The sequence below is a fragment of the Suricata suricatta genome, chromosome 1 (assembly GCF_006229205.1).
Source record: "Suricata suricatta isolate VVHF042 chromosome 1, meerkat_22Aug2017_6uvM2_HiC, whole genome shotgun sequence".
NCBI classification, from domain to species: Eukaryota; Metazoa; Chordata; class Mammalia; order Carnivora; family Herpestidae; genus Suricata; species Suricata suricatta.
Genome location: NC_043700.1, coordinates 6,969,707 through 6,990,463, shown reverse-complemented (window position 1 = coordinate 6,990,463; position 20,757 = coordinate 6,969,707). Strand labels below are relative to the sequence as shown.

The 20,757-nt window shown below is 42.1% G+C and overlaps 1 protein-coding gene and 1 long non-coding RNA gene across 4 annotated transcripts in view; one reads left to right on the top strand and one right to left on the bottom strand.

Annotated features, from left to right (window-relative positions):
- LOC115287538 overlaps window positions 1-20,757 on the bottom strand; it is a 35,120-nt gene that overhangs the window by 1,261 nt on the left and 13,102 nt on the right. The window contains exons 2-9 of the long non-coding RNA XR_003906529.1: window positions 20,268-20,531; window positions 19,584-19,735; window positions 15,703-15,864; window positions 13,997-14,054; window positions 10,035-10,147; window positions 8,265-8,319; window positions 6,888-6,964; window positions 5,524-5,566 (exon numbers count right to left, since the gene is read on the bottom strand). This is a non-coding gene — a long non-coding RNA (uncharacterized LOC115287538). The remainder of the gene's footprint in view (window positions 1-5,523; window positions 5,567-6,887; window positions 6,965-8,264; window positions 8,320-10,034; window positions 10,148-13,996; window positions 14,055-15,702; window positions 15,865-19,583; window positions 19,736-20,267; window positions 20,532-20,757) is intronic.
- The window catches only part of ASB5 (ankyrin repeat and SOCS box containing 5), a 49,160-nt gene that overhangs the window by 21,017 nt on the left and 7,386 nt on the right, over window positions 1-20,757 (top strand). The window contains exons 1-2 of one of the 3 annotated variants that reach the window (XM_029934067.1): window positions 3,183-3,421; window positions 19,605-19,684. In XM_029934067.1, coding sequence (XP_029789927.1) covers window positions 3,385-3,421; window positions 19,605-19,684 — 117 coding nt within the window. In that variant the 5' untranslated portion in view covers window positions 3,183-3,384. Of the gene's footprint in view, window positions 1-3,182; window positions 3,422-7,058; window positions 7,199-19,604; window positions 19,685-20,757 lie in introns of those variants that run through there. The other 2 variants (XM_029934057.1, XM_029934048.1) reach the window with 2 other exon arrangements.

Here is a 20,757-nt window from a genome sequence, read left to right as displayed (position 1 = left end):
GGGTAATGGCTATTAACTTTATCAAGGGATGTTCAGTGGAGAACACTAAAGTGCATTGCTGCACATCCAGGATTGTCATTGATCCTTTGTCTTTTAAGCAGGCGTTTACCTAGGGAAGAACGGAACTAAAATTCACCTGAACAAACCCGAACTTGGGGACTGACCAATTCATTTAGCTTCGTCACCACTAATGAAACTTTCCAGAACCTAGAGACTGTTGATAAGGGTATTTGAGAGACTTCTGTGCTTCCAGAATATTGCTGCTTGCAATTACAGTAATACCTAGGTTTAAGAGCTTGCCTGTAATCCAAAGCACTTGATATCAAAGCGAATTTCAAGGACCACTGTCTCAGCTGTGATCATGTGACATTAGGCATCACGTAGTACTCTTATTACAAGACATCACTCATTTATCAAGTTCAAATGTATTAGAAATGTTTGCTCATCTTGCAGAAAACTCGCAAAACAAGCGACTTTCAATCCAAGGGTTCCCTGTACTTTGAAATTTGTGGCTTCTTCTCTTTTCTTTTTAAAATATTCTTCTAATATTTTAAGTATTTTCTAGTTTTTTAAATTTTTACATGAAAATGGCTGATCTGTTTTATATCAACCAGCGTTTCTTTCTTTGTAATCAGTAGACTCACCTATGACATAGGACAGACATTTCTGAGTCTGCAGCTGTTTTAGTCTGTTTTTTGTTGCATAATTTTTATGAACTGATTTTGTTTGGTTGGTTGTTCTACTTTGCTTCTCTTACAAAGTAGCAAAGTTATATCTGTTATACCAAAAACTGTTTCACATAGCCAGAGTCACTGAGCATCTAATGAGCCATAAGTGTTTGTGGAGTTGACCAGTAACTGAAATGCTTGAGCATGGTAAGTTTTTAATTTGCTTTTAAACTTTGCTTCTAAATAGAAAGGCAAGATCTGATGAAAAAAAGCATGAGTGATGCATTCATATCTACGTTCATATCTACATGCATTTATATCTACAATTCTACTTTAGCTAGTATGATACCATAAAAACTCACATTAATTGAGGGCTAACTATATACCAGGCAAAGTTCTGATTTATATATTAATTCTTACAGAAATCCTGTGAGGTAGGATTGTTACCCCATTTTACAGATGAGGGAATTGAGGCACAAAGAAATCAGGTAACTTTCTGAAGGTAACAATTTTCTATTTGCTCGGTCTGGGGTGTGGACCCAGCTTTGAGAACTTGAGGGCAGGGTCAAGACTGCAAACTGCTCCTCCGTGTGGAAGTGAGCAGCCCTGTTAGAAAGTGGGTCTCCTGAGATGCGTTACGCCGAGTGTAGATACATTGCTGGTGCGTGTGGCGCTGATAAACAACAGGTACATCAATGGGAGTTTTAAATATTTTAGTGCTGTTTACTGTGGCTAAAAAACAAAATCAGGAGTTTTTGAAATGCAATGTGTCCCTTCTTCCACAAATACGTTTAACAGAAGTCTGGAGAAATGCTGAGTCCTGTTTTCAAAGGCAGAATTGATATCTTTAGCTAGATTCTCCTTATTTATTTTTTTTCCTTTTTCTTTTTTTTTAATTTTATTTAAAACAGCATGGTATTTTATTTTTTTAATTTAAAAAAATGTTTTATTTATTTTTTTGAGAGAGATACAGAGAGACAGACAGACAGCATGAGCAGGGGAGGAGCAGAGAGAGTGGGAGATACAGAATCAGAAGCAGGCTCCAGGCTCTGAGCTGTCAGCAGAGTCTGACGGGGCCCGAACCCACTAACCGTGAGATCATGACCTGAGTCAAAGTCGGACACTCAACCAAGTGAGCCACCCAGGCACCCTTTTTTCCTTTTTCAGTGGCATCCTTCCATCTTGCTACCTCTCTATTCATTTCACAGTTTGTGTGCTAGCCAAATGCTTCCGAGATACATGTTAAGAATAATAGCAATGGCAGAAAATCGTGTCTGCCCACTTTCTCACAGAATTCTTTGGGGCTTCATCAAAATGTTAGTAATGGAAGCATACCATCTACTATAATGTTGTGTTTTCTTTATTGAGAATCACTACTGAAAATTGTATGCAAATCAGGTATTTCACGGAAACTTCTAGAAGTTAAGGGGCGACACTGCAACCTAGAGATGGGGACTTCCGAGACTGTAATGACCCTGAGAGTCTGTGACTTCTGGTCTCACAGAGGTTTCTTACGTAGTGAGTGAGGCTCGTGCAATTCTGAAATGCTACCTAGAGTTTAAGTTTCAAGTGGACCTGACTGTTTTTCATCTGTGTACCCAGGACACAGCATCCAGTAGACACCTCGGAAATAATCATTAAATGAATGAATGAATGAATGAATGACATTTTATCACCTTATTCATTCATTACACAGCTATAAATTAATATACTTTAGTAGTTAGAGTTTATGCTAGTCTCTCATGGTTTAAGTACATAGGGATTTTGACTTCAAATTGTATTTTACTATTTTCTTTCCACATATAGGAATTACTTGTGTCTTTAAAAAAATCATGTACATCTTTTGGTTAAAGATATCCCAAATTCAGGGACATCTTTTATTTTATAATGTTAAAAATGATATTTGACATACTTTGAGATTTTCACCCTCTGTACTAATAAACATTTGAGTCTGGTGGAAATCACCCTTATGTGACAGCTAACAGAGAATGACTCTCCATTCTTAAGTGTCCTGGACGTTGGGGACAGGTACATTTTCCTCAGCAGAAGCCCTTCGCATTTTGTTTCAGGGTCTACAATAAAAAATTGTTTTGTGCAAGGGTATAATTTAACTGGATTTTATAATATAAAAATTTTATATTTGTACTTAAAAATTCATACATATAAAAATCATATAAAAACAAGTGGGCAATATTGAAAACACCTTACATACCACCTGCTCTCAAAGCCTTGCACGCACAGGCAGGTAAAGGGTCCGCTGTGGTTAGGCACTGCTGTTCCACGTGTGGTTCTGTGGTGGTCCTAACCATATATTCTCCAACTGCGATTTTCCAGAACCCTGTGGCCTTTCCTAACCACTCACGTCCAAGTAAGAGAGGAGCTGTCCTGGACCACAAGATGTCACTCTAGGTCTCCCAGCAACCTTTAGATGAGAAGCGAATGACCCTTGGACAAAGGTTAACTGTTAGATAATAATCACCATGCTTTCCCCCAAGATACTCATGTCAGGCTTGCCTTCAGACCTCAAATGCCCTCACTCCCCACCACTAGGCCAACAGATCTAGGTACTCATGTTTCAATAACATAAAATAAAAAACAAAATGGAGCAAGAAGCGTGGGGCTCAGCGATGACGTTTGCAAGCTACACGTACGTGTGGCCTGGCAAAGACACCCACAGCAAGACAGCCTCCCAGGACTGAACAATGGCCTATTCCTGATGGGGCTTTGCAAGGGTGGAAATTTGGCACTAACAGGTACAAGGGAATCTAACGTCTCTCTGTGATAACTTATGATGAAGATATTTCCTTGTACTTGGTGAGCTGTTGGTACCTTAAAGAAGATAAACATTTTCTTTTTAGGGATGGGAATCTTAGATTTTTTAAAAGATGTTTAGAAAGCAGAGAGATAACAGACTTTTATCCTAAGAGAAAGGATGTAAACATGATCAATTTAGGTATTAATCATAAATACTCATTTATGAAATGAGCTGTTCTTCACAGAATAAAAATTACCGACATGTATTTAATGATATATCAGAATGTGTGTGTGATTATGATACTGTAGTTATGATTACAAATAATAAGGTAATAATGTAATAATATTATTAAGGTAATAATAATAATAATATTAAGTAATAATAATATGGTAATAATGAGGTTTGCTTCAAAATAATCCTAGCAGTGGGGTAGGGAGGGATGTGGCTGGGTGGGAGAAGAAACAAGACTATTTGTGAGTTCCTAACTTTTGAATTGGGTGGTGGATAGCGTATGAGTTTAAGATAGTGGAGGAGTTTAGGATAGCATATGAGTTTAAAAGATTCCGTAGTCATTAGTGGATGTAAGTTCCACCTGGATCCGAGCTGGCGGCTACTCATCGTGATCTGTTTCTGAAGATTCAGGTGGCGGCAGCCCAGCACTGCCTTTTGGAAGCAGTGAGTTCCTGAGGTTTGTGACTGGTTGTGTGAGCCCAAATCAGGAGTTTCCATTTGTGTCCTAAATGTAATTTTAAAACTGTCCAAAGTTGATCCAACTGTCTAATTTTCAGAATTTCTTGAAAAAGGTCCTTCACTCCCAATGGTGCCTTGTATGAGTATATAGATTTCTATCATAATCCCTCTTAGAATTCAACTTCCCTTTTTGTAATTTCTAAAGTACTAAGATTTCTCTCCTGTAGAAGTGCCTTTAGCTCTTTGATGGTTTCCAGTGTTCTCTGAAAATTTTCCAGCCTTCACAGCCCTTTTTCACTGAGGGTTGGCAACTAGCCCAAACGCAGGTCTGCAACTTCTCAGACACATCAGCGTTGGTTAAAATGGGATAGAATGGCCCTGTTTCACTTCACTTATCCTTCCTAAAAGATGTAGGAGTTTATGTTAGCCTTTGTGGGGAGTAATAGTATGGCATCTCTAATCTCTAGTGGATTTCACATGCTTTTTCTGAGGCCTAATTCAGAGTCCGTTATCTTATTTGGGATGTAAGTCTTATTATTTTCTGTAGTGTTGTACTGAATACTAGTTTGCTTTAAAACTTCTACGCCATGATATCCTGCAGCCTATCCAATCCACTTTTGCTCTGACATGAGGAAAGCTGCTAGATTCTTCTATACATCCAGATATTTCACAGTGCGTTCCTGTTTATAGAACCACAGACATCCAGCATTTAAGTGATTCGGCCACAAACACATTCACTTCGCTGTGCATGTGTTTAATGAAATCATACAGTTGAGGTACTCCATAGATTTAGTATTTTGTTCCTTATTTTTTCCACTAAATTAACTGTCACAACATTTTCCTTCAATTTCCTGGAGTCATTTCTTAAAATTACTTTTGCTTTGGAAGCACTTAAAATTTCTGAACAAAGTAATTATTATTTCCTTCGTCCATTTGATTATAGCTGTGAATTGTTATATGTATTCTCCATGCCGGCTCACATCTCTGTTACCTAAGTGTGGAGTAATGATGACATCCAAAGGCTTGTTTTCTCCGCATGGCACGGACACTTATTACCACCATGGACTATAGAAAGCCCTCCTGGAGTATCGATGTATTCTTGGGAATTCCATATTCAAATTACTCTTTGAACTTTCTTTTATTGTTGTTTGAACGTTCACTATTCAAGAGGTACAGTGGTAGGTCTATGAAATAACAGATGTATAAACTCGGATTACACAACGGGGGGGGGAGGGGCTGTCATGGAAGTGGTGACAAATGGTGTCCAAGTTTTTATAGGAACAAAAATTATCCCAATTCTTACAATAAAGCATCCTGTATTTATCTTACAGCAACAAAAGTACAAAGCCAAAAAGTCAGAAGTCTAAAACTGAATTCTTTTTTAAAACAAAAATTAGCATTTACTCTTACCGTGTGGCCGGTGTAGGTCAGCACAGTCCCCTGCGGGCACCACCTGGGGACAGAGAACCTACAGTTAATGACAACTGGACATGGAAAGAGAACAGACGGAATAAGCCCCTTCATTGACCCCCCTTCAGCCTTCTCTATCCCCTACGACTGCGCCCCCCCCAGTGCAGACTGCCCCAGCCAAGGCGGCCGGAGCTCCAGGGTTTCCTGGGAGGGCCGGCCTGCTCTGTGGTAATGAAATATGCGCACACCTCGTGCACCGTCTTGCCGTTTGTACCTCAGTCATAGAATCCAAATCAAAGAATTGAAGCCTGTTCGAGCCAGAAGACCAGTATCTTATCCAAGTTCTTCATTTTACAGAAGAAGAAACAAGTATCATTCAGCTGCTTACCCCAGATCACATAGTTCATAGGATTAAAGTTTAATTCAAGATGAGGGAAAGATTGGCGGTCATTAGGGATAACTTGGAGGTGAATGTAATCTGGCAGCAACTAGTGATAGAGAAGTGCATGGGAAGCATTTTACACATGAAATGCTTTCATTCTGACCCAGCTTGTTGTTTGAATGCAGTACCCCAATAAGTTTCCCCTGTATACACCAACAGAAGATAGAGTCGAAAACTAGTGATAAAAAGGTAAAGATAGATAATAGAATCTATGACCATTTTTCATATCTCAATATATTAGTACTGTGTAACATGACTACCAGCTCAGTTAATCCCTGGAGACCAAGCACGGTTCGTCACTGCCCTGGACTCAGTCATGGACAGTGTGGCCTGTTCTAACTTACATGCCAGCAAAAACACCAGGCATGTGTGGTTTTTCCTCTCTCTCTGCTCTGCCATTTAGGGTGAAAAATCTCTGTTGTACTGCATGTGCCCACTGACGCCTTCTGGCCTAGAAATGACCTCCAAAAAAAATCACAACAGTGAGCTGTGCCTATATAAATAATAACAGGACTGCGATTTTGTAGGGGAGCCAATGCTAAACTTAGCTTCTTACGAAACAAACATGAGCCGCGTACCAGCTGATCCTAATGCACATACACTATTTATTCCTGAGGATGAAGAAGAAAGGCTAGCCAGTCACTGATCACAACAGCTTTCTGACTCCAGCGTTCTGTCTGTAGCTGTTTTCAAGGGGCAATGTTACATGGGATTGACTTGTCAATAATTCAGATAGGCTTTCCTATTTTAAATGTAGAATTCATTTCTGTTCCGTTTCTGAGTAAGAAATGCCGTTTTACACATTTTTTACTTTCTGTAATATGCAAATAGTTAAATACTTCCGGCAGCAGCAGAGTCTCTGCTTTAAAAATAGAAAATGCTTCTATGTTTCTGGCCCATCCCCCACCTGCTCCTTACTAACCCTGCTCCAAGTGTTTCTGAATAGAGCTCAGTATCCAGGCCATTCTCCAGTTAGCACACAGGAGTCATTGTGGAAGTCTGAAGGGAAGGAAAAAGTAGTTAGCAATCCAGTCACTGGTATGTCTTCTGGCTCGAGAGAACAATTGCTCTTATGCCTGGTTGTCACAGACAGAAGCGACCACCACACAATGCCCGCAGATACTGCTGGTGAAAGGGACTGCGTAAAGCAGATCCTCACGAAAAGAAGGCTAGCGAGTGTAGAAGAATGTTCTACTAAACGAAAAGCTAGCTGGGGTATTCTGACCAGTCAAGGTTAGTATAGCAGCCATTGCAAATCTGTTGGTATCCTGCAATAAACTATATTGACCTGTTTTTTTGCAAATACTAACTTTAAGCTGTGGGTGCTTTCCAGAACGTGGGTTCTGAAATGTGAATGTATGGCATGGCAAAGGACTGCACTGTTTGCACTTTCTAGTGTATGGAGAATGCATCTGTGGACTCATTCCTATGACTGTAGATGGAACACAACGGTAAACTCTTAGTCTCTCGGTTACCTTTCCATTCTAGCAGCTGCTTCCAAGTTCGTATGGAAGCAAAGAATGATGCTGTTAAGCAGGAAAAGACTGTTTACGAGCAATTAGAGATGAATATTTTGAATCATTTAAGTTGGACCAGAACATAGGAGGGTGACGTAGGCAAGAAATGTACAGAACGAGTTTCTTAGAGTGCTCTGACACAAAGTTATTAGTTTTAGTAAATAAAAAAAAATGTGAGAGGTATAAGGGAGAATGAGCACAGTACCTGAGGGGAGGTTTGTGAGGAAATCAGTTTTAAAAAGAATACTCCAAATGTAAATTTTAGTGGGACATCAGTATGGTCAATAATAGACGTAACTGTTGGAAACGCAGACTCAGCGGGGACCCTCTGTTCCAGAAAACCTCTATTTCCAAAAACACTGTAACACTTGCAGTTACTGCGTAATAGATGAAATCTGAAGAATATTATTGATGAAGTATTATAAATTTTAAAAATCTAAAGGAATACTTTTAAATAGGATGAAATACTATCATTTCTTTAAAGGACAGAGAAAACTACCTAATTCTTCCTCCCCAGGACACATTACTTTTTAGTTACTTTTTAACCGTACAATTATCAATAAAAATTGATGACACACTAGCATGAATATAAAGTAGTTGACTACAAAAAAGACAATACTCAACAAGTGTTTATTGAGTGATTACTATGTGCTAGGCATTGTGTTAGAGGTGGGAAAGCAGTAATAAATAGTCTCACATGGTCCTTAGATCCAGGAGGAATTTAGGATATTATTGTAGAATAAAGAACGTCCTATGCCTTCTGAAGTTGAAGACTAAATTACCTAAATATGCACTTGACCACAGGTATGAGCAGCATAAAAGAGTTTGGCAAGGTGGCTAAAAACAAACAAACAAAAGAAAATTAGTTCACCTGGATGAGTCTCACGCACTTTCACTGAAGACAGTGTCCAGAGAAAGTTGAAAATAAGCTGGAAAATTATATTTTAAAATCTAATTTTGTATAAAGAAAATACAGTTTTACACAATTTTCCTGGACATAGTTTTAAATGTATTGAAAATAAAAGAGATATCACCTATGTTTCAATTAAAAAAAAAAGGATAAAGTCTTGGCAAACGTTCATAGATTTTGCTTTAAATGTTTCCAGATGTTCCAGATGTTCCAAATGTTCATTAGAGTGTGAACAGGCCCATTTTGCTGAAGGTAATTTTGTGAGCTGTATCACAAAAATAAGAAATAATATTAATTTCTCAAAACTAAACGCCACCTAAACATTTAATAGGTTAAATAAATAATGATATACCTATACAACAAGATATACTACAGCCATTTAAAATGTTGTAGAATTATATATACAAATTAAAACAGAGCTAAAAACAATCTTGAGTAGTATGGTTGTATCTTGATTTAAAAAGTACGTAGTTAGAAAAAAATTGGGAAGTATATACAAGAAAACGTATGGTTATATTTGGAAAGTAGCATTGTGATTTTTGTGTTTTACAATCTATTTATTATCCTATGTAACGCCCCACTTTCATAACTGAATAAGACAGTACAGCTGTTGTTGCTACTATTTCAAATTTATACATTATTATATGAAAACATAGACAACAATTCCATAGTTCTTTTTCATTTTTAGAAGGTAACTTCTTAATGTGTTTAATTAGTTTGTTTTGTAGTCTTATTTATGGACCCATTATGGATTAACAGCCTACTAAGTACACTGTGTGCTCTTTGGCTGAAGAGAAAATATTATATGATAAGGTTTCACTGAACATTCAGAAGGACAGAGGGTGCTCCCTGGCTTTATCAGGGACAGACTTTAACTGGAAGCATTTAATCACCATCTCCGTCTTGGGCCACCATAACAAAATACCACAGGCTGGTGGCTTCAACAACAGAAATTAAGTTTCTCCTAGTTCTGGAGGCTTAGAGTCCAAGATCAAAGGGCCCACATGAGGGTCCCATCCTCATGACCTGGTCTCCCCTTAATTACTTCCTAAAAGCCGTATCTCCAAATATAGTCAGTCCCATCGGGTGTTAGGGCTTCAACATAGGAATTTGGTGGCAGACAAAATAATCCTTAGTCCATTTGTGCTGCTATAAAAAAAATACAGAGATTACGTAGTTTATACACAAATTTATATTTCATGGCTCTGGAAACAGGCAGTCCAAGATCAAGGTCCACAGGGTCACGTTGCCGTGAGGGCCCTCTTCCTGGCTCAATGCTGGTACCTTCTCACTGTGCCCTCCCGCGGTGAAGGGCCCGGGGTCTCTCTGGAGCCATGTCTACAAGGGTACTAACCCCAGTTCTGGAGGGTTCCACCCTGTGGCTTACCTATCTCTCAAAGGTGCCAGCTCTGCATATCTTCACAGTGGGCGTCAGGATTTCAATATAGGAACTTTAGGAGGCCGCGATTCAGTCTGTAGAACTGAACCTCAGGACGGTGGAAAACGGAGTCAGGGTTCTACTGAGGACAGACTCGGTTCAAACACTTCTCACACCCATCTAACCCTTTTCACAGCTAGAAAATGCAGATACCGCTGCCCCCATTTTACAGACAAGGAGACCAATTTAGCAACAGAAACTCACCGAGTTGCAGTGGCAAATACGTGGTGGTCAGGTGTCCAGTCCAGACTCTCCTTCTTCCATGGCCCGTGTTCGAGCCTCCTCCACAGCGCCCTGAGGAAGCAGGGAGCGACTGACTGCAGAAAACGCAGGGGTGCAGAGTCAGAGCGCGGGGCAGCCACGGAGCTGGGGTCCTGGGCTTCGCTGGAGCACTGGGGCGGGGCACGAGGGGGTCAGGGAGAACCAGCCCCGTGTGGCCAGGCGGGACCGCATCCCGAAAACCAGCAGGGTCAAAAGATGACAGCCTGCTTGAACTTCCATCCCTCAGGTTGACTGGGAACTTTATCTTTCTGTTTTATTTATTTTATATATATATATATATTTACTTATTTTTGAGAGACAAAGTGCGAGTGGGGGAAGGTCAGAGAGAGACAGGATCCGAAGCAGGCTCCAGGCTCCAAAATGTCAGCACAGAGTCTGATGCTGGGCTCGAACCCACAGACAGCAAGATCCTGACCAGAGCAGAGGTCAGATGCTTAACCGACTGAGCCACCCGGGCGCCCCAAGAACTTTATCTTCTTAGTCATGTCGCCTCCCATCCTTTCTTTGACCTTGGGTCGAGGTGGGAGCTGAAGGCTAGTGCAGCAGGGAGCGGGGCACGTGGCCTTCAGCCCCCAGGCCTCCTGCTGATGAGCCTGCTGGCCGTGCCCAGTAATCCCTTGAAACAAGTTCAGCACATCTGTGGCCCCTAAAAGCATGCCACTTTGTCCTGAAGGTGGGGACACAAGAGCTGAGGGCCCCTCTCTTCCTCTGCTTCCTCTCTTCTCTCAGGGTCATGGCCACAGCGTGGACTTAGGCATCTGCTGTGCCTCAGGACCAGCGTTAAAACCATCTCTGTCGCTCTCTGCCTCTCCCTCCCTCCATTCCTGTGCCCCTCCCTCTCACACCTCCCTCCTGCCTCTCTGTCCTTCTTCCTCTTGGCTGTCTTCTCCTCCCCCTCCCACACACCTCCCCCCACCCAGTGTCTCACTCCCCACCTAAGGGAAGCTACCTTCTAGCCACTTCTGCTGTTTGGACTTCTTAAGCCCTCAGAGCAGGCGGACCGGTGAAGCAGAGAGCCAGCCAGCCACAGAGGAAAGAGAGCTGAGCAGAGGAAGATGATGCAAAACAGGAAAAACCGGGGAAAACATGTACAACAGTCCAGTTTAACGTGAGCGTGGGGCACGAGAAGGCAGGAATAGAAAATAAAACCAGAAGGTCTAATCCACACGGCAGATGATCTTTTATTCTAGGATGGGGGTGTGAGACTGCAGTGGTGGGCCATTCACGGCTGTGAGCCTGAGAGCAATGAGCCCTCAAGGCGTTTTCCCAGCAGCCACTGGCTGGTGCAGCGTGCCTGTGCCTGTGTGCCCAGCGTGCCTTTTCTAACTGTCCTCAAGACGCTGTGTGGGGCAGCCGGCACTCTAGGGGTTTCAGTGACAGTGTTAATAGAGGTGGGAGAGGGGCGCCTGGGTGGCTCAGTCGGTTGAGCATCTGACTTCAGCTCAGGTCATGATCTCACGGTTCGTGGGTTCAAGCCCTGTGTCGGGCTCTGAGCAGACAGCTCAGAGCCTGGAACCTGCTTCAGATTCTGCGTGTCCCTCTTTCTCTGCTCCTGCCCTGTTCACACTCTGTCTCTCTCTCTCCCTCAAAAATAAATAAATGTAAAAAAAAAAAAATAGAAAGAAAGAAAGAAAGAAAAAGTTGGGAGAGAGATGGGGGTCAGGAAGACCAGAGAGTCTAAATTGAATTCAAAAGGAAGTAGACCATACGTAACTCTTCTTTGTGTATCTCTGGAATCTAGAAGGGTGAAAATTGCTGAGGAGGTCACCATACATGTTTAACAAATGAATAGAATGGGTGGACATGAGGGGCAAGACTGCTCACGGAAATCCTCTCCGGCCTCATTGATGGAGGAGGGCAGCCTTGGGGCAATGGAAGACCCAATGAATTTAGGAGTCAGGGCCCCCAAGCTCTAGAGCATCGTGTGATCTTGAACACTGATTCATCAGTGAACATGATTAATGTGCTAAGTGTTGGGGACACGGCAATGAATAAAATACACAAAGCCCTGTTTTCTAAGATCTTATGTACTAGTGGCAGTTAGCGGGAAGAAGAAAAGCAAAGCAGGGTAAGGACAGAATGAACAACAGGACAGGGAGAACTTCTTCATACAAGAGGCCAAGGGAATGCTCTCCGAGAAGGTGATGTCTCGTGCAGAACAGAAGTCACGGAGAAAGCCATGTGCGTATTTCACAAAGCAGCATGGCAGGCTGAGTGAGCGGAAGTCCATGAAGTGTGTTTGAGGAAAAACAGAGGTCAGTGTGGCTGATGGAAGGGGTCGGAAGGAGAACCTGAGGTCAGAGAGGAGCCTGGAGACACTGGCGGGTCACGAGAAGGACTTCGAGTTTTACATTGAGTAAGAAAGGAAGCCACTGGGTTCTCTGTGACTTAAAAAGAACCATTTTTGGCTCCTGTGGTTGCAACAGACTATGGGAAGGTCAAGAGTAGAAACACACAGACCAGTCAGCAGGCTTTTGCAGCATGCAGGTGAGGGAAATCGTGGCCGGTACCAACCCAGCGGCTGTGGGGGTTATAACGGCAAAGTCTGGATTCCATTGGAATGGGAGAGGCAGGAGACTTACTGGCTTTAGCCTGTGTGATGGGAGAAATGGAAATGGAGGATTACCCGGGAAGCTTTTAGCCTCAAAGGACCTGGATGAGTGGCGTTGTCAGGTACTGATAGGAGATTTAGGAGGAGCCCAGCATGAGTTCGGTTTCCATGTGAAGTTGAATAGCCTGCCTACTTAAATACCGAAGTGAAGAAATTAGAAGAGCCAGCTGGCAGTTTAAGTCTGGAACTTAGAGGCGAGAGCTGGTCTGGAGATACAAATTTGGGTAATCAACATGCAGATAATATTTCTATTGTAGGGACTAGAAGACATTCCCCCTAAGAGTGGGTGTAGGTAGATGCTAGGACTCTGCTTGGGTTGATGAAAATTCATGAAAAAGAAGTGACGAGCCAATAATAACTGCCTCCTTGCAAAACAGCACACGACACAGTCAACGTATATGAAGTTTCCTTGAAAATTATTGTGCTTACAGTTAAGACCGGTTATTAGTTATATAACTGTATTAGTACAGTTATTAGTGCCAGGTGATGGGGTGGGGGGAATAGTATTGTTTAAAGCAACACAGAAGAAAAAGAAGTGACTGGTTTTCAGAGAAAGAGGAGTTTAGTTTTAGAAATGTATTGAGATGCCAGCAAAATACCTAGGTGAAACTGGCACAGAAAGTTGTGGGAAAGTGCAGGGAAGAGCTATAGGTTGGAGATGGAGAGTTGGGAGATGAGATAATTTTGACCATTCCCTATCTAGTTATACCTCCTACAAATATATAAGCAAGAGGAATAAGATGAGCTCAAGCTTCATAATCTTAAATAAGTTAAGTTGTTCTACCTCCTGTTTTGAAGAGGTTGCAAACTAATGGGCAGGTATATGGAAATAATTGTTGAAAATGACTCTTGGATTGTGTTGACGTATTTCAAATGCGTTTGGTACTATGCTAAGTAGTTCACATTCGACTCTAGCCCTGTGATGCATATAGACTTATCCTTCCCACTACGGCTGAGAAAACTGACGTTCAAGAGGTTAATTACTACTAAGTTCACAGCTAGGATCTGTGCCAGAATTTGAACTCAGATCCATTTGAAGATGTCCAGTGTGCTCTGCCCACAGCCCGGAGACCGGTGACAAGTAACTGGGATGATGGACTAGTCTCTTCCAAGAGTAGCACTGTTACCGAAGGAAGTCTTAACAATGTCTTTTCCTCTTGACTTTGGATATTTGTGGATATCATGGTGGAACCAGTGTCTTAGCTTCGTTAGAAATTTAGGGTTTTTTTTCTTTTCATAATTTGAGATCGATTCTAGCACTTTTTTCACTTACCTGTTGTGCTTTTCTGTTCGGGACCAGACACTGTCTTCTTAGGAGATATGAAGGGATCCTAGGCCATGAACAAGAAATCAGTTAGAGTCAGTTGCATATCCCACGCAATTCACCATTTATACCTAAAGTTTCCAAGGCACAGCTGTGGCTGGTGGTTTCAGACCTGGACTAGACTTTTCCGAGGCAACTTTCAGAGAGGCCGCAGGAATGCAAAGAAAGGACGGTCTCAAGCTTGGGAGGGACTGGCTGTAACAGCGTTACACTTCCGTCCTAGTCAAGCATATTCTCATGGGTTTGTGTAACTTTGTTTACACGGTTAAACAGACAAGTCCATAATCAGGGTCAGTAAATGCCTGGTGATGTTTTAATTATTTTGTAAACCCCGTGAGCAGGGATGGGCCAGATGTTTGTCTGCATTTTGAGATCTTCTTTAAACAAAATAATATGAAGTTGCAAACAGAGTCTTAAAAGTATCCGTACAAGATAGGCGTCCTGAACTCAAGTTTCTACTCACTTCTTGGTAAATCCACCACCATGTAGAAGAAGATTGTTGATTTAATGCTTTATAGCAAAGGGAGTTGTAAAATGTATTACTGTTTGGTACTGATTCATACATGAAAATGTCATTGCTTCCCGTCCCCTCCTTACAATTTCCTGTTTGAGAGAAGTGTCCTGACTTTCTTATTTTGAGACCAACTGAGGAAAGTGGGTGTGACTTGAACTCAGAAAGCCCTCTGCACCACTGTGAGCTTAGCTCCTGGCAAGGCCACATCGTGCTTCTGCACACGGGCCTAGGAAGGAGAGCCAGGCAGAGACTCTCTAGGAAAGAGACTGGTTTCATCAGAGCTTTGGGTAGAGATCTCATTGTAATACTTGGATTTTTTTGCAAGGCGCATACTGTAAAGAAAAAAATAGGGTGAGCAACTTATCAAAGAGGAATGATCAGTAAGAAAAGACAATTTTGAGAAATCAGATTTTCAAAAGCTGTTTTATTTAGGCAGGTGAAAGGTCACGTCACAAGGAGCTTAGAGCTCCTTAAGATGGCGGAATAGAGCTAGCAAATGACCAGGGAGTTGTTTTTTTACGCTGATAAAAAGATATGAGTCGGATTTACCTCCACAGTGGCTGGCTTGAAGTGCCTTGGGGAGACGGTGATTTAGGTATGGTTTCCACCCTTCCCAAACGGTCTTTATCTCAGAAGTTGAACGTTTTTGCTCTAGCAATGCAGTGTTTACAGAACAGGGCAGGCTCCGTCCCTGTAAATTATGTGCCAGATGTCTGGGGACTGGTGTCGTTTCTAAATATAGTCCGGTCCCCTCTTGTGTGGCACAGTGAGGCCTTCACAGAAGGCGTCTGATTAGCTGGTGAAATTACAGGTGCTTTGTAAAGCAGTTTTCCCACTGAAGGATTTATCCTAAAGAGTTAAATAGGACATTTAAAAAAATCTTAGCCACCTGGTTAAAGTCTGACAAGATTGTAAAATTACTGAACTGTTGTATGTGAAGATATGTATCATTTTGCTTGGTTTTGAGAGAAAGCGTACAAATCGTTCTAATATAAAGCACGTCTGTGTTGGAAGGTAAGATATTTTATATGCAACACAGCTGAATAGAAAATTGCAGCTGCCGAATTTCAGATTTCGAAGGGAAGAAAGAGGGAGGGTTGGAGACTTAGTTCAAAATGGGAACCGGAATATGGTCTAGTACCTGTGATTCTCACATGTTACGGATTAGTTTCAGAGGTTCTTCTCCGGCACAACAAGGAATGAGGTGGGGTTTCTCAGAGTTAAGTAAGAAGGGTTCAAACAGACACGGCGCATCGAGGGCTGTGCATGCACGATGGGCAGATCTTCAGTTCCTGGCGCTCCCCTGGGAAAAAGAAATGTAGCACCAGACGTTGTTTGTTGGCTTAAATACATTTATAAATCATTCAGTTGCTTTAGTTTATTAAATTGACAGCACTGAAAATTATTTTGGTCAACAGATGTTGTTATTTATGGTTCGAGTTTCTCTAGTTTTGGAGAAAAATTATTGTTCCCTAAAATTCCTATTAAAAGCCCCCCGATCGACCAAATTGTTTAGCAAAGGTTATTATTTATTGTGTGCTGATAGAGCAGGCGCTGCACCCGCTGGTTTCCAGTCCCCCCTTGGCCCTGTCTGACTGTTGTTGGTGCCTGTCCCATTTTTGGTGGAAACTGAAGCTTGGAAGTTAGATGACTTCATGGAAGTCATTGTCCTAAACTGGGATGCAAATCCTGGCCTGCCTGGCCCCTCCATCTTTTTTCTCCTGAGTTTCTGTGCTCTAGCTCCATCTATTTCTCATTTCATTCTCCTGCTCCCCACACGACCCCCAACCTTCAACCCACCCCGCATCCCCAGGCCAGTTCTTGAAGGAATAATGGCGGCCAGCTGGGGGCCCCTGCTGGTGTGCAGAGCTGAGTTGAGGTCACCCCAGGGAGTAAGAAGGCAGTGCACCCTCCTACACCTTGGTCCCTGCCGGATGGCCCAAGAGATGCCTCTTCCAACACTGCGTATTTCCAGTGATTTTGTCACTGACACCCACCACACTGCCCTGCAGATTACGTTGAACTCCTTTGTTAGGCCACTGGAGGTCATGTTAATAGAAACAACAGCAAATGCACATAGGTAAAATCTGGCTCAGCCTTTTTTCTCCCCACCAAAATAGACTGAAGTCTTGGTGAAAGAGAAATTGAGAGTGCCACAGAGAGCTGCGTGACAGTCTGGGGGGCAGGTGGCAGTTGGGGTCTGGGGCGATATGTTCAAACACTTCTGTTTCTTTATTTTGGTCCTTCTGTGGCCCATTTGCTAAATGATCCTTTTCCTTTCTTTTTGTCCCCTTTCTGTTATGAATCCCAGCCAGCAACGCTGAATGTGTTCAGAAGTGCAACGCTGAATGTGTTCAGAAATGTAATATAATGATTTTGATGGGCAAACACATTACTTTGCAAAAGAGGATATCAATTCCCATCAGCTACAAATATGGTTCACTTTGCTGTCCCTTAAAGGTCTTCATAAATATACTAGATAGAAATGAGCCTCATAAATATACTAGCTAGAAATGAGCCCAAAATGAACCCAAAAGGCTATTTCTCTAAACATTTCCCAGTCTCGACATCTGGTTAATTGCCACTTAGCTAGTGACAATGAAAGCACAGACAGCAGTAATGAATCGGCATCATGTCATTGAGCATGTATCTTTCAGAGGTAAACTAAGGTCATGAAACTTATTAAGCCAATATACAGGAGAGAAAACATGATCATCATAATCATTATAAATACTATAAACGATTATTTAAATTCATATATTGAAGCAATGATTACTTAAAACTGTTAATTTACTACTGCTCTGCTGAGCAAGTTGAACTTAGTGATTTCACATATGTGATCTCTTTGGAAAGTTATTATAATTTCCTGATTTAAATACTCACAATAAAATTGATACATGTTCTTAAGTTCTCCAGAGTTTCACTCTGCAATCAAGTTTACTTTAATGATAAAACAAACGTGTATGAGTTTTATTTTTTAAAGTTTACTTATTTATTTTGAGAGAGTAACAGAGCTTATGAGCAGAGGAGGGACAGAGAAAGGGGGAGAGAGAGAATCCCAAGCAGGCTTCTCACTGTCAGCTAGGAGCCTGATGCAGGGCTCTATCTCAAGAACTGTGAGATCATGATCTAAGCTGAAATCAAAAGTCAGATGCTTGACTGACTGAGCCACCCAGGCACACTGATGTGTATGATTTTTAAAGCATCACGTTTCATCTCGGAAGCTGAAACTCAAAACATAGATGTTCCCCCAAATATTATTTATGACAGTGACTTTTGCATTTTATTTAGTGAGAACACAATGTTCCAATTTCTTAGAAATGATTGCTTTGTCACCAAATATTGTCCTATCAACAAATGTTTATTGCTGTGCATTCCAATTCTATTTTTTATATGAACTAGGAGTGTTGCATAAGGGAAAGAAAGGATACTCAAAAGCTAATAACACTAACTCTTCTTTCCATTGACAGCTCAAGGAATTGGATGTCTGCCTTGCTAATCTTTTGAATAAGCAAGAAATAATGCTGGCTGGAAAGGAAAAGCAGAACAGTGTCATAACTAACTCTAGTTAGATTATGTGGCTCTCCTTAAATGATATTGTTTCTTTGGGCTTTCATTCGTCAGCTTCAAAATGGAACTAATGGGGGGCCCTGGGTGGCTCATTCGGTTAAGCATCTGACTCTTGGTTTCAGCTCAGGTCATGATCTCAGCATTCGTGAGAGCAAGCCTTGTATCAGGCTCTGTGCTGACAGCTCAGAGCCTGCTTGGGATTCTCACTCTCTCTCTCTCTCTCTGCCCCTTCCCTGCTTGCTCTGTCTCTCTCTCTCTCAAAAATAAAGAATTAAAACACAAAAATAAAAAAAACTAGAGATAATACTTGTATATGCCTCAGCGAGCGTGAGAAGGAAGCGGGTAATGCACGTAGCGCTTGCATGGGTCCCACATGTAGTCACTGCTACTGGGCATCAGCTTCCAGGACCATTACTGGTAAATCTGTGGTGACAGGAAGAGAAACACTGTCCCCTCACCCTCGGGATTTTTATCTTCACTACTATCCCGTAATAGCACTGGGTATAAAGAAGACTGAGGATTGGCAGTTGATTTCTGCCCTCTCTACCAGGTTCACTCGGTCATTTCATTAATCCTGTGGTGTGTGGCCGACATTTTATTCAGTGACATAGTTTGGACCTCACTTAAGGTGTTTTGGCAAAGTTCTTCTGTGAGACCATAACTGTAGAAGCATAGGTACGTTTTCAAGGTAGGAAAACACAGGAGCATTGCAGTGGCTCTAAGGTACAACACCTAACTATGTCTCCCCCTGACTTCCTGACCTATTCAGAGAGCTTCAGATGTGCTTTTCATAAAATGTGTGTTCCCACCAGCTATGTGACTTTATTTCAGTTGGACTAGGACTGTCTATGGCCATGCCAGTCTGAACGCACCTGATCTCATCAATTGCACTAGGACTGATCAGCAGGATTTTTAAACATTACTTTTGTTTATTGCATGCTGTAAATCCAAAATAGGAGGAAGAGGGAGGGATATTGGCGAACAATATCACATTCCATGGGGAAGATTTTCCCTCTAGCCAGCATTGCTTCAGTTTACCAGCCAGTGATACCCGTAACAGGAATGTTTTTCTGATTGGCACAGTCTGCATGTTTAATCACTTAAAGCCCTCCACCATGATCTCCCATGTACGTTAAATAGAATCAACAATGCTGACCCTGTTTAAATGACAAGAAAATCACTGGGCACCAGCCCGGGATCATATAAAACCACACGGGGGGGGGAACCACCAGGGAAGACAGTTCAAAAGGGACAGTAGTTCTGGGATAGGTCAGTTCCAGAACATGCATTGTAGCCCTCTGCCTTCGGAAATTGCCAGGCTGGATCTTTTAGACAAGAATCCGACTTCCTGGTATTCGGTCAGGGGTCTAGGTCACCCTGTTGAACACAGACTCTGAAGAGTGTATGCTTCCCAGGACCTGGCTGGGTCTCTCAGGGTGCACTCAGACTCACAGATCTTGTCTTTTCCAACAGGCTCCTGGGCAGATCGGTCACCACTACATGAAGCGGCAAGTCAAGGGCGTCTTCTTGCGCTGCGAACACTCCTATCACAGGTACAGTTGTGGCTGAAAATACACACCTATCCCATGAGCATGGGGCATTAACTTTCAACAGTAATCAAAGAAAAAGTAATAAAGCTGGTTAATAAGTGTTACCAGTCTTTTGTGTTTTAACCCCTCTATCAGTCAGCTCCCTCCTTTGCATTTCGCTTCAAAATTTCTTTATAAATATTTTGGTATAATCTTATGTCTTAATATATCAAGTTTCCCATACAGTAAACTTGCTCACTGATAAATATATTTGAGCAAGAGGTAATTGGACGTATGTATTATTCATTAAGCACTTTGACTACACTTAACTTGATACAATGGGTGGAGCTAATTGCAGAGAAAGTTTGGTCATAAAATATCCCAAATGGGATAATCGGAGCAAATGCCCAAATAAGTTTTTTACAGTAACCTGTCCTACGTGATGGAGAATTACCCATGAACACTATGCAACAGTCATTTTTCTCCCCACCCGCTCCTCAGACTCATGAAAGGCAAAACGAAAAGCTCAGATTACTTATGGACACAGAAGGTGCTCTGGCTTAGCCTGGGCGGTTTTAAAATTGAACAATGTGATTCAAGCGCTCACCCAGATCTGGGAGTCATCGTCCTGGTGCTTCCTGGGATCAGGGAGAAGGGATGCTCTCGGCCGTGAGAGAAGGATGGGCAGTGACGCCCGGTTACAGAGCCTGGCCCTGCGACTCAGGGCGCCTGCATCCCAGGAAGGCTCTTAAAGTGACTCACAGCCTTCCTTCTGTCATCTCTAACAGGAATGTGCAGGGCTGTCCTGTTCGGTGACAGCCATATGACCATTTTGTTTCCTCATCACTTGATGGAAAAAAGACAAAAACACCTGTAGAAAAGTCAGTAATTTTTTTAGTAGTTTATTGTCAAATTGGTTTCCATACAACACCCAGTGCTCTTCCCCACAAGTGCCCTCCTCCATCACCACCACCTCTTTTCCCCCCTCCCCCTTCCCCTTCAACCCTCAGTTCATTTTCAGCATTCAATAGTCTCTCAAGTTTTGCGTCCCTCTCTCTCCCCAACTCTCTTTCCCTCTTCCCCTCCCCCTGGTCCTC